The sequence below is a fragment of the Lampetra planeri genome, chromosome 58 (genome assembly GCF_965212315.1).
Source record: "Lampetra planeri chromosome 58, kcLamPlan1.2.h2, whole genome shotgun sequence".
Lineage (NCBI taxonomy): Eukaryota > Metazoa > Chordata > Hyperoartia > Petromyzontiformes > Petromyzontidae > Lampetra > Lampetra planeri.
Window position 1 is genome coordinate 3,300,793 of NC_136164.1, and position 13,738 is coordinate 3,314,530.

General features: G+C 57.6%; 1 protein-coding gene across 1 annotated transcript in view; it reads right to left on the bottom strand.

Annotated features, from left to right (window-relative positions):
• The window catches only part of LOC144736007 (multidrug resistance-associated protein 1-like), a 31,282-nt gene extending 21,262 nt beyond the window's left edge, over nt 1-10,020 (bottom strand). The window contains exons 1-12 of the mRNA XM_078618638.1: nt 9,937-10,020; nt 9,432-9,569; nt 8,702-8,827; nt 8,086-8,147; nt 7,794-7,970; nt 6,441-6,680; nt 3,792-3,969; nt 3,212-3,373; nt 2,694-2,786; nt 1,895-2,098; nt 1,304-1,450; nt 239-329 (exon numbers count right to left, since the gene is read on the bottom strand). Coding sequence (XP_078474764.1) covers nt 239-329; nt 1,304-1,450; nt 1,895-2,098; nt 2,694-2,786; nt 3,212-3,373; nt 3,792-3,969; nt 6,441-6,680; nt 7,794-7,970; nt 8,086-8,147; nt 8,702-8,827; nt 9,432-9,569; nt 9,937-9,939 — 1,621 coding nt within the window. The 5' untranslated portion in view covers nt 9,940-10,020. The remainder of the gene's footprint in view (nt 1-238; nt 330-1,303; nt 1,451-1,894; nt 2,099-2,693; nt 2,787-3,211; nt 3,374-3,791; nt 3,970-6,440; nt 6,681-7,793; nt 7,971-8,085; nt 8,148-8,701; nt 8,828-9,431; nt 9,570-9,936) is intronic.
• Between the last annotated feature and the right edge of the window lie 3,718 nt (nt 10,021-13,738).

Below are 13,738 nucleotides of genomic sequence, written 5' to 3' on the forward strand. Positions count from 1 at the left end.
CCGGTCTCATGGAGCCGAGTCTCAAGACCCTGAGACCCGGTCTCCTGGAGCCGAGTCTCAAGGCCCTGAGACCCGGTCTCCTGGAGCCGAGTCTCAAGACCCTGAGACCCGGTCTCATGGAGCCGAGTCTCAAGACCCTGAGACCCGGTCTCCTGGAGCCGAGTCTCAAGACCCTGAGACCCGGTCTCCTGGAGCCCCGAGTCTCAGCACCCACCTGGAGCCCCTCGGCATCTCTCACCTCCGGGCTCCACGTTGTTGCGCTCCACGTTGCTGGGATCCAGCTCCTCGTGGGACAGGAAGGCCTGCAGCCTCTTGAGGGACACGCTGGCCTGGTCTCGCCCGGGGTGGGGGGGGGATTCCAGCAGAGTCACAGGGCCCGTGTCGGCCCGTGCCAGGCTGGGTGCACGTCCCTACTCTCTGAAGGTCCCCGTGCAGGGCCTTCAGCTGCCTTTGGTGGGCCACCACGCGGAGCCTCCAGACTGCTGCAGCGGTTGGCCTCGCTACGCGGCCTGGCCTCCCAATTTTGTTCATCAGCGAGTTCATCAGGTTCACACGTAGCGACCAATATCATTCATAATGAAGGTTTCTGGGTTAGATCGCGTTACGTATAAATTGAGGAGCGTGCCGTTGTGAAGATTGCTTGTTGTTGCCATCGAAACGTCGTGATCTATTATTGATTTTTCTACCCACGTGACTTTACCGAAACAACCAAAGAGTATGAATTCCTGCAGTCACGAAAGCTTCAAATCAAGTAAAACTGGAGTTCACGTGTATTTGTGTGCGACTGCGCGTGTCTGCGGGCAGCGGTAGTGCCACGGTTAGCGCCATGCCGCGCTACGAACCCGGCGACCGGAGTTGGATTCCTGCTCACGCCAGACACCGGTGACGATTATATAAACCGGTCATAGGCCTGCCCTAGGTCGACTCAGCCTCAAATGAGTTACTGGTGCGGTGTGTAAACATCGCCGCTAGGGAGACAAAGGTGGCCGGGCGTAGTGCTGGCTACCCCACCCCCCCCCCCCTCGTGTGCCGTGCCGGCCTTCACAGGTGCTACTCGCTAACAGCGCTCGCCCCAACATCCCATGAAGGCCAATCTTCGCCTCGCGTGCTTGTGTCGGCGCGTGTGCGCATCACCTATCTTGCTCGCCGTTATTGTGTGCGCCCACGTGTCTACGTACAGATGCATGCATAATCTCTCGTTTGTGTGTATGTACCTACGCACACACGCACGCACGCACACACGCACGCACGCACACACACACGCATACACACACGCCTCTAACCCAGCGCGTGCGCGCCGTACCTGCACGAGGTTGGAGATGACGAGGGGCAGCAGGTTGAGGGGGAAGCGCAGGATGTTGAAGAGCGAGAGCGACACGAACGCCTTCTCGGCGCTCAGCACGTTGCGCACGTCCACCGACACGTAGACGCCGAACGTGGTGAGCGCCACCTGCGTGCCGACACCCCGCCCCCCGGTGAGCCTCGCAAGCTCGCTCGCACGCGGCCAACTCCCGCACCGCACCGCACCGCCGTACGTGGCCAAGCACGCCGGTCGCGGGCGATGCCAGAGTGAGCGGCTGGCGCTTGCAGAACAACTTTGTTCTTTCGCTCGCTCGTTCGCTCGTTCATTCGCTCGTTTTTTCGTTTGTCCAGTCAGGGGCACGGGGTCAGAACTTTTTTCCCTCCAGCATTTAGAATCATCGTCACGCGCTGAGAGTATTTGGCTTATCATTATCATCATCGTCACGTGATGATGATGATAAACCGCTTCGTTGAGCTATCATTTGTGATGGGCACGTCGCTTCTGAAAAGAAACTATACAGCTCAGTAGGGTGTAGCGGGGAGGGAGTAGTGGGGAGGGAGTAGCAGGGAGGGAGTAGCGGGAAGGGCGTACCAGGAAGGGCGCGCAGGCCCAGCAGAATATGGAGAGGGCGCTGAGGAAGGCCATCTTGCGCAGTGTGCTCAGCTCTTGCTTCCTGATCTCGAGCACCTGGGCCTGGAAGGAGAGCTCCCAGGCGTACAGCTTCAGCACCTTGATGCCTCCCAGCATCTCGTTCATGAGCTTCACGCGGCGGTCCTTCAGCTTCATTTGCTCCGTCTGCCAGCGGGAGGATCGGGGTTCCGTGGGAAAGACGACGACGATGGCGTCGTCATCATCGTCGTTGTCGTCGTCGTTGTCGTCGTTGTTGTCGTCGTCATTGCCGTTGTCATCGTCATCATCGTCGTCATCATCGTCATCATCATTGTCGTCATTGTCATCATCGCCACCATTGTCGTCACAGTCAACATCAACGGCGTCGTCATCGTCATCATCGTCGTTGTCATCGTTGTTGTCGTCGTTGTTGTCGTCGTCATTGCCGTCGTCATCGTCATCATCGTCGTTGTCATCATTGTTGTCGTCGTTGTTGCCATCGTCATCATCATCATCGTCATCATCGTCGTCGTCGTCATCATGGTCATCATCACCATCGTCATCATCGCCACCATTGTCATCACAGTCAACATCAACGGCGTCGTCATCGTCAACATCGTCGTCATCGTCGTCATCGTCGTCAACTGACACACAAGCACACATTCACCACCAGCGTCACCATGAATAGCAGCAGCAGCATCAGCAGCATCGGCTTCAACTTCACAACGTCACAACTTCACGGCCGTCACCGTCACCGTGAGCCCTGGCTCAGCGTGGGTACCTGCAAGCTTCTGGTTTTCACTGCGATGAAGCCGTTGACGGGGATCAGCAGAATCATGATGGCCACTCCAGCCATGACCGACGGACCGAGCGTCTGTCACACAAACAAAGACGAAGATCCCCCGCGTAGCCTTAAAAGAGTTGCCGGGGCAAGTGCTGTTAGCGAGCGTCTGTGAAGGACGGCACGGCGTACACGAGGGGGTGGGTGGCCAGCGCCGCGCCCGGCCGCCTTTGTCTCCCCGGTGGTAGCGACGTTTTTACGCGACGTACCAAGTCGTCATTTGAGACCCAGTCGACCTCGGGGACCGCCCGGGATCGGTCGCGATGTACTGTCCGTACGCTCAACTTCTTTCGCACCGTACGTACGTAGCCAACTGCGCTAATCAGATCGTTGCAATCGTCACCGGCGGCGGCGGGGGCCGTGAGCGGGAATCGAAGTCGGGCGGCAGCCAGGGGTTGGTAGCGGAGCGCGCTCGCCGCCCCCCACGATGAGCGACGGCGCGGTCCGTCGGCCCTCACCTGCCAGAGGAAGTACATGGCCAGGACGATCTGGAAGGGTGAGGACCACAGCATGTTGAGGTAGATGGGGAGCTCGTTGAACTTCTGCGCGTCCACGGCCACCAGGTTGACGATCTCCCCCACGGTGGACGACTTCTTCGCCGCGTTGGACATCACCAGGGACTGCGGGGACCGCAAAACCGGAGAGCATCGCGGCGGCGGCGTCAGCACCGTGACGACACCACGACGACACCACGACGTCACCATGACGACACCATGACGTCACCATGACGACACCATGGTGCCACCATCATCGCTGCGGCTGCGGACGCAGCGGCAGCTTCGATCACGCAGCGGAGCCGAGTGGCCGTGCGTGCGTCTAGGCATGTGTGTAGCGTGTGTGTAGTGTGTGTGTGTATGCGTGTGTGTATGTGCGTGTGTGTGTGTGTACGTGTGTGTGCGCGTGTATGCGTGTGTATGCGCGTGTACGAGTGCGTGTACGTGTGTGTGTACGCGTGTGTGTACGCGTGTGTGTGTGCGCGTGTATGCGCGTGTGTGTGTGTGTGCGCGTGTGTGTACGCGCGTGCGCGTGCGTGCGCACCTTGTTGTAGACGAGGGCGGTGAGGGCGGAGCGTGTGCGTATGCCCGTCACGGTGCACACGTGCATGTGCTGCTGCAGCACCAGCGACTGCACGCAGGCGCTGGCGAGCAGCAGCACGGCCAGCGAGTAGCCCTGCCACGACGGCGTCGCGGGGCTCTCCACCAGGCGGATCAGCAGGCTGCAGCACGCACACGCAATTACAAAGCTCCCCCAGGTAGCCTGAACAGACTGTTGGGGCAAGTGCTGTTAGCGAGTAACACCTATGAAGGCCGGCACGGCACACGAGGGGGTGGGTGGCCAACACCACGCCCGGCCGCCTTTGTCTCCCCTTTGGCGATGTTTACACAACGCGCCAGGTACTAATTTGAGGCTGAGTCGACCTAGGGTAGGCCCAGGACCGGTTCAGATAATCGTCACCGGTGTTGGCCGTGAGCGGGAATCGAACTCGGGCCACTGGGTTCGTAGCGCAGCGCTAACCCACACACTACCGCTCTACAGACAAAGGTCCCCCGGATAAACTTAACAGACTGTTAGGGCAAGTGCTTTTAGCGAGCACCACCTCGTGTGGGTGAGTGAGCTAGTGAGCGAGTGAGTGGGTGGATGAGTGGATGAGTGTGGGTGAGTGAGTGAGTGGGTGAGTGGGTGAGCGAGTGGGTGGGTGAGTGGGTAAGCGAGTGGGTGAGTGGGTGAGCGAGTGGGTGAGCGAGTAGGTGAGTGGGTGAGCGAGTGGGTGAGTGTGTGAGCGAGTGAGTGAGCGAGTGAGCGGGTGAGCGAGTGGGTGAGTGAGTGGGTGAGTGAGTGGGTGAGCGAGTAGGTGAGTGGGTGAGCGAGTGGGTGAGTGTGTGAGCGAGTGAGTGAGCGAGGTGAGCGGGTGAGCGAGTGGGTGAGTGAGTGGGTGAGTGAGTGGGTGAGTGTGTGAGCGAGTGGGTGAGGGAGTGGATGAGTGGGTGAGTGAGTGGGTGAGTGGGTGAGTGTGTGAGCGAGTGGGTGAGCGAGTGGGTGAGCGAGTGGGTGAGTGGGTGAGTGTGTGAGCGAGTGGGTGAGTGAGTGGGTGAGTGAGTGGGTGAGTGTGTGAGCGAGTGGGTGAGGGAGTGGATGAGTGGGTGAGTGAGTGGGTGAGTGGGTGAGTGGGTGAGTGGGTGAGTGAGTGGGTGAGTGTGTGAGCGAGTGGGTGAGGGAGTGGGTGAGTGAGTGGGTGAGTGAGTGGGTGAGTGTCTGAGCGAGTGCGTGAGGGAGTGGATGAGTGTGTGAGTGTGTGAGCGAGTGGGTGAGGGAGTGGGTGAGCGAGTGGGTGAGTGTGTGAGCGAGTGGGTGAGGGAGTGGGTGAGTGGGTGAGTGAGTGGGTGGGTGAGCGAGTGGGTGAGTGAGTGAGTGAGTGGGTGAGTGAGTGAGTGGGTGAGCGAGTGGGTGAGTGAGTGAGTGAGTGAGTGGGTGAGTGAGTGAGTGGGTGAGCGAGTGAGTGGGTGAGTGGGTGAGTGGGTGAGTGGGTGAGTGTGTGAGTGAGTGGGTGAGGGAGTGGGTGAGCGAGTGGGTGAGCGGGTGAGCGAGTGGGTGAGTGAGTGGGTGAGCGAGTGGGTGAGTGAGTGGGTGAGCGAGTGTGTGAGCGAGTGGGTGAGCGAGTGGGTGAGTGGGTGAGTGAGTGAGTGAGTGGGTGAGTGTGTGAGCGAGTGGGTGAGGGAGTGGATGAGTGGGTGAGTGAGTGGGTGAGTGGGTGAGTGGGTGAGGGAGTGGGTGAGCGAGTGGGTGAGTGAGTGGGTGGGTGAGCGAGCGAGTGAGCGAGTGAGTGAGTGGGTGAGTGTGTGAGCGAGTGGGTGAGGGAGTGGGTGAGCGAGTGGGTGAGTGGGTGGGTGAGTGAGCGAGCGAGTGAGCGAGTGAGTGGATGAGTGGGTGAGTGAGTGGGTGAGTGGGTGAGTGTGTGAGCGAGTGAGTGGGTGAGCGAGTGGGTGAGTGAGTGGGTGAGTGGGTGAGTGTGTGAGCGAGTGGGTGAGGGAGTGGGTGAGTGAGCGAGTGGGTGAGTGGGTGGGTGAGTGAGTGGGTGAGTGGGTGAGCGAGTGAGCGAGTGGGTGAGTGGGTGAGTGGGTGAGTGGGTGGGTGAACTGGCCTCCACCCCCTCACTGTGTTGGCTGTGCACCAGGCTGCTTCTGCCTATGTCCTGCTTTTCATGCAGGTGGCGAACTGCGATCTACGGATGACATTCGCCATTTTACAAATGTCAATTATTGTTATGATGATTATTTGTCTGTGGTTTCCTAAGCCTCTGAATCATTCACCTCTCTCTCTCTCTCAAAGAGTGCTCGTTACAACTTCCATTTCATTATTTATCCTGCTGACGATGATGATGATGCTGACAATGATGACTGGCAATGACGACGATGACGATGATGACGATGACGACGATAATGATGACGACGGTTGCTGTTGCTGCTTCTGTTGAAGGTGCCGGCGGTGGTGGTGGTGGTGGTGATGGCAGCGGCGGCCGTGGTGGATGGTGGTGGTGGCGGTGGTGGTGGATGGTGGTGGTGGCGGCGGTAGTGGTGGTGGCGGTGCTGGCGGCGGTGGATGGTGGTGGTGGCGGTGATGGTGGCGGTAGCGGCGGTGGTGGCGGTGGTGGCGGTGGTGGCGGCGGTGGTGGCGGTGGTGCGGTAATACCTGAGCACCATGGGGCCGATGAACTGCAGCAGGTCCTGGAAGAGCTTGAGGAAGGAGCCGACGAGGAAGTATCCCCCGAAGCAGCGGCAGAGCGCACGCCACAGCGACGGACCCCGGGGGGCTCGCGCGGATGAGGAGGAGGAGCCGGCACCAGCGATGACCTCCTCCTCCTTCTTCATCATCATCGTCGCCTCCTCCTCCTCCTCCTCTCTGGCGCTCGCGGACGCAGTCCCTGCAGGCCTGGGGAACACACGGCACCACCAAAGATCATCATCATCATCAACAGCAGCAATAGCATTGCCAAGATCATCATCATCAATAGCAGCAGCATCAAGATCATCATCAGCAGCAGCAGCAGCATGAGAGCCGGTCTCCTGGAGCCGAGTGTCAAGACTCTCGGACCCATTGTGTTGATGTTGATGATGATGTTGTTGATGATGATGTTGATGTTATTGATGTTGATGTTATTGCTGTTGTTATTATGAATGTTTCTCTTGATGTTATTCATCTTGATGCTATTGATGTTGTTTATGACGTTGTTGATGTTATTGTTATTGATATTGTTGTTTATATTGTTAATGTTATTGATATTGTTGTTGATGTTATTGATATTGTTGTTGATGTTGTCGATGTTATTGTTATTGATATTGTTGTTTATGTTATTGATATTGTTATTGATATTGTTGTTTATATTGTTAATGTTATTGATATTGTTGTTGATGTTATTGATATTGTTGTTGATGTTGTCGATGTTATTGTTATTGATATTGTTGTTTATGTTATTGATATTGTTATTGATATTGTTGTTTATATTGTTAATGTTATTGATATTGTTGTTGATGTTATTGATATTGTTGTTGATGTTGTCGATGTTATTGTTATTGATATTGTTGTTTATGTTATTGATATTGTTATTGATATTGTTGTTTATATTGTTAATGTTATTGATATTGTTGTTGATGTTATTGATATTGTTGTTGATGTTGTCGATGTTATTGTTATTGATATTGTTGTTTATGTTATTGATATTGTTATTGATATTGTTGTTTATGTTGTTGATGTTATTGATATTGTTGTTTATGTTGTTGATATTGTTATTGATATTGTTGTTTATGTTGTTGATGTTATTGATATTGTTGTTTATGTTGTTGATGTTATTGATATTGTTGTTTATGTTGTTGATGTTATAGATATTGTTGTTTATATTGTTAATGTTATTGATATTGTTGTTGATGTTGTTGATGTTATTGTTATTGATATTGTTATTGATGTTGTTAATGGTGTTGTTGTTGATGTTATTGATATTGTTGTGTATATTGTTGTTGATGTTACTGATATTGTTGATGGCGTTACGTTTTCGTCGACGTCGTTGTCACGCCGTCGTTGCCGCCGTGGCCCCCGCCGTGCCGCCGCCACTCGCGCTCCCACTGGCGCTGCAGCCGCGGCGCCAGCGTGTGCGCCGCGTGCGCCGCGTCCAGACTCCACAGGTCGCTCTCCAGCAGCGGGCGGCGGAACCCCAGCACCGACATCCTGGCGGGCACACAGACAAAGGTCCCCCGCGTGGCCTCCCAGGGCGGCGGGGAGGGGGCCGGAGGGGGGGGGGGGCGAGTGCGGTGGCGAGGGGGCCGGGGGGGGGGCGTCTTACCGCGTGAACCACCAGAAGGTGACTTGCGAGAGGAACGGAGCGTTGGACTCGGGGCACGGGTTCTGAGAACGGCAGGGAGAGGCGACGCTCACGGGCAGCGGCGAGGCGGACAGAGAGAGGCACGGCGGCCTCGTCGTCGTCATCGTCGTCACACCACGCACAGAAGCGTCGTCATCGTCGTCACACCACGCACAAAATCGTCGTCATCGTCATACCACGCACAGAATCGTCGTCGTCATCGGCGTCATCGTCGTCGTCATCGTCACACCACGCACAGAAGCGTCGTCGTCGTCGTCGTCGTGAGTATCGCTAATGTCACCGCTGCTGATGAGGGTTGCGATGATGCTGCTTAGCTGGGTGTGACGGTGATGATGCACGCACACACGCACACACGCACACACGCACGCACGCACACACACACGCCCACACACACGCACGCAGACACGCACACACACACGCGCACACACACACACACACACGCACACACACACGCGACACACACGCACACACACATGCACGCACACACACGCACGCACACACACGCACGCACGCACACACACGCACACACACACACGCACGCACACACACACGCACACACACATGCACACGCACGCACCGTGGTGGCGCTGTAGGGCGTGAAGAAGGGCAGCCGGTCCGGCACCGTGGACAGGACGAGCTGCAGCAGCGCCAGCAGGCCGTGCGCACTCAGCGTGGCCAGCCGCAGCGGGTCCTGCACGTGGCCCTAGAGACAGAGGTGACCCCGTAGCCTTCACTCGCGTACACACGCACGAGCGTACACACGCACTCGCGCACAAAGACGTGGGTACACGCACGCACACACGCACTCACGCACACACGCGTATACACGCACTCACGCGCGTGCACGCACTCACGCAATCACTCACACACGCACACACGCGTATACACGCACTCACGCACAAAGACGCGGGTACACGCACGCACTCACGCAGTCACTCACGCACTCACGCACTCATGCACGCACTCATGCACGCACTCACGCACGCACGCACTCACGCACTCACGCACTCACTCACGCACAAAGACGCGGGTACACGCACTCACAGCACTCAAGCACAAAGACGCGTGTTCGCGCACTCACTCACACACCCACACATGCGTGTGCACACACTCACGCGTGTGCACAAGTGACCTTCGCTGCTCGCTCGCGGACATTTGCTCCATTGGGCTGCGTGGGCTACGCGGGGAACCTTGGTAGCACCCACCACGTGGTGCCACCCACCACGTGGTGAGTGGCACCACGTGGTGCCACCCACCACGTGGTGCCACTCACCACGTGGTGCCACCCACCACGTGGCGCCACTCACCGCGTCCTGCGCCCGCATGGCCTTGGAGCGGAGTGCAGGGAGGCAGCAGAGCAGCAACAGCAGCCAGAAGACGAGAAGCACCCCGGAGGAGCGCACACCACACAGGCGCTCCCTGTGCACGAGCAGCAGCGCCAGCAGCTACGCACGCACACACGCACACACGTACACACACACACATGCACACACGTTATTATGATGTCATGTGGTGAGCGTGGTGAGTGTGGCGAGTGTGGCGAGCGTGGTGAGTGTGGTGTGTGAGTGAGCGTGGCGAGCGTGGTGAGTGTGGGTGTGTGAGTGAGCGTGGTGAGCGAGCGTGGTGAGTGTGGTGTGTGAATGAGTGTGGTGAGTGGGGTGAGCGTGGTGAGCGTGGTGAGTGTGGTGTGTGAATGAGCGTGGTGAGTGGGGGTGAGCGTGGTGAGCGTGGTGAGTGTGGTGAGTGTGGTGAGCGAGCGTGGTGAGCATGGTGAGCGAGCGAGCGTGGTGAGCGTGGTGGTGAGGCCCCCACCATGGTGACGCCCTGCAGCAGCGGGCTGATGAAGTGGACGAGGCCTCTCCCGTGTCCGTGGCTCCACTCCCACAGCGCCAGGGAGACGTCCAGCCAGGACAGCAGCCACAGCAGCACCGCACACAGCTGCACCGCACACAGGTAAAGGCAAAGACCCCCCGTGTAGCCTCAGCAGAACGGTGCGGCAAGTGCGGTTAGCGAGCAGCCCCTACGAAGGGCCGGCACGGCGCACCAGGGGGCATCAAGCCCGGCCGCCTTTGTCTCCCCGGTGGCGATGTTTACTACACACCGCACCGGACACTCATTGAGGAGTGAGATGCCCCTGTAGTTGTTACAGTCTGTGCGGTCCACATTCTTAAAGAGGGGGACCACCAGGGCATCCTTCCAATCCTGCGGAACCCGTCCAGTGGTCCAGACTGTTGTTATGATGTCATATAGGGCAGTCTGTGCACAAACGCCACCCTCCCTCAGCATTTCGCTTGGGAGATCATCTCTGCCCGGTGCCTTTCCTGGTCTCAGACTCCGGATCGCCTTCAGTACTTCCTCAACAGATGGCACCTCAGCCAGCCGCTCACAGGGGGTGACCTCTTCCAATATTTGAGGCACCGCAGCCTCAGCAGGGTTATCCCCACATGATGTTTTCCTGGCTGAGAGATTTCCCCTCCCCCAGGACCTCACAGAAATGCTCAGCAAATCTGCAAACCTGTTCCTGGCGGTCGGAGATTGGATCACCGTTTTTTTCCCCTAATGATGGTAATAGGTATATTACACACACACTCACACACACACTCCACACACACACTTCAGACACACACTCCACACACACACTCCACACACACACACACTCCACAAACACACTCCACAAACACACTCCACACACACACACACTCCACACACACACACACTCCACACACACACTCCACACACACACACACTCCACACACTCCACACACACACTCCACACACACACACACACACACTCCACACACACACACTCCACACACCCCACACACACACTCCACACACACACACTCCACACACACACACTCCACACACACACACTCCACACACACTCCACACACACTCCACACACACTCCACACACACTCCACACACACTCCACACACACTCCACACACACTCCACACACACTCCACACACACTCCACACACACTCCACACACACTCCACACACACTCCACACACACACACACACTCCACACACACTCCACACACACACACACACTCCACACACACACACACTCCACACACACACACACACACCACACACACACACTCAATAAGCACTGCAGACTCATTCCCCCTAAAGCCACTCAGGTAGAACACTCCCCAGCACTGCAACTCGGCGCTCAAACAATCATTAACGTTACTTAAATATAACCACAACAACAACCGCCATCCAGCCACTAAGTGGCGGTGACGTCCCCACGGCGCCTGTGCCAGGCTAGGTGCACGTTGAGGCCACCACGTGAAGTGTGGAACGCCCGCCGGCAGGAGGTCATGGGTCGCAGGTAAGTAAAGTCATCACGCTGCCAGCTTACCCTGGCAGGCAGCGGGACAGGTTACACGGCATAGTTCACGCAGCCGCCAACACACAATGCAAAGACTCAGACCCCCCACCCCCCCCCCCCCCACGTGTAGAGCTGAGAGGCTGCTGGGGCAAGTGCTGCTAGCGAGGAGCAAGCGCCTCCGAAGGCCGGCACGGCGCACGAAGGGGCTGGGTGGGGAGATGTTGACGACCTCGCCTGGTCTACAGGAGGTCGTGGGTTCAATCCCGGAGTCTGGATGTCTCTCTCTCTCTCTCTCACGTAGATGTCTCTCCATGTTCTCCCGTTCTTTGGACATTCCCACGTGAAGAGCCCCGCTCTGTGGAGCGATCACTTGTGATGGCTGCAGAGCTCGGAAGGTCTTGCCTGGCGAAATGAAACTTAGTTTTGAGTCCAAGTTAGTTTCTCCCCAGCGCTAGCGATGTTCACACGCCTCACCAGGTACTCACTTGAGGCTGAGTCGACCTAGGGGGGGGGGGCCAAGACCGGTTCAGATTATCGTCACTGGTGGTGGCCATGGGCGAGAATCGAACTCGGGTCGCCGGGCTCTTAGTGCAGCGCGCGACCAGCCCCAAAGACAAAGCTCCCCTCCATGTAGCCTCAAGAGACTGTTGGGGCAAGTGCTGTTAGCGAGTAGCAGCACCTTATGAAGGCCGGCACTGTGGCACACGAGGGGGTGGGTGGCCAGCACCACGCCCACTCACACTCACTAACAACAACAACAACCGCCGGTGGCGGTGACGTCACCACGGCGCTTGTGCCAGGCTAGGTGCACGTTGAGGCCACGTGAAGTGTCGAACGCCCGCTGGCAGGAGGTCACGGGGCAGACGCAGCAGGTGCCGTGGGTCGACTGACTGAGATGAGTGGCCGATGCACCACCTGTGCCCCCTACTGTGCCCATAGTAACACACACACACGCATGCACACACTAACAACGCACATGCACGTACACACTCACACCGCCACGCAAACAAAGACAAAGATCCCCTGTATAGCCTGCAACAGACTGTCAGGGCAAGTGCTGTTAGCGAGCAAACTCCACCAGAAACTGCGTGTCTCCGCCTGCCCCAAGTCAGGGCACAAGGGGGAGGGTCGACGCCTGGTTTGCGACCGGCAGCAGGAACCCTGAAGCCAAGACAGCACGGGGGGGGGGGGGGGGGGGGGGGGGGGTGGAGTCCTGGCAGACCGAGGGGGCCTCAGTCGCTCGCGAGCCCCTTGAGTCGGCAGAGGGGCGTAGAATCCCGGGACCCAATGACCCCCGCCGCTGCAGCGAGCGCGGAGCCGGGCGGCGGCAGTCGCGTTGTCCGCACGACGCAGGGAGATATCGGGGGTTGGCCACGTGGAATATTGGAACAATGACGGTGAAAGGTGAGGAATGAGCAGGCCGCTTGAGGAGGAGGGAAGACGCGTGCGTCCAGGAAACAAAATGGAAAGGCAGCAGAGCGAAAGGGACTGGCCGTGGTTTTAAATTGTTCTCCCACGGAACGACAGCAAGGCGAATGGGGTAGGAGTTGTGCTGAGCGAGGAGTTGACGACAAATGTGGAAGTCACAAGAGTGATTGACTGATGATAGTCAGACCAGTACTGGACAGCGGGGCCGGCTCGCCATCATGAAGGCCCTTGGCGATCGTGAGCAGCGCGTCAGGGACTCCGAAAGCACGAAGAACAACCCAGAGCCCGGGCCTCCTGATGGTATCATAGACATTGCCCAGACTCGCAAACTTCCCAATATCAATACAACCGCCACGGCACCTGCGCCAGGCTAGGTGCACGTTGAGGCCACGTGGAGTGTCGAAGGCTCGCTGCTGGCATGAGATCTCGGGACAGACCCAGCAGGTGCCATGGGTTAACTGACTGAGATGACCGGTAGATGCACCACCAGCCGTACCCCCTACTGTGCCAGGCTAGGTGCAGGAGGTCTCGGGACAGACCCAGCAGGTGCCATGGGTTGACTGACTGAGATGACCGGTAGATGCACCACCTCCCACTGTGCCGACTTGCTGCATTTTAACCGCCCCGGCGCCCCGCTCGTTGTTGCGAGCGTCGCTCCTCTACCCTCCGTTGTTGCCGGAGGGCGACTGCACACTTGTGCACACTCACACTCACACACACTCACCTCACACCTCACTCATACACACTCACTCACACACACTCACACTCACTCACTCACACACACACACACACAGACACTCTCACACACACTCACTCACACACACACTCACTTACTCACACACACT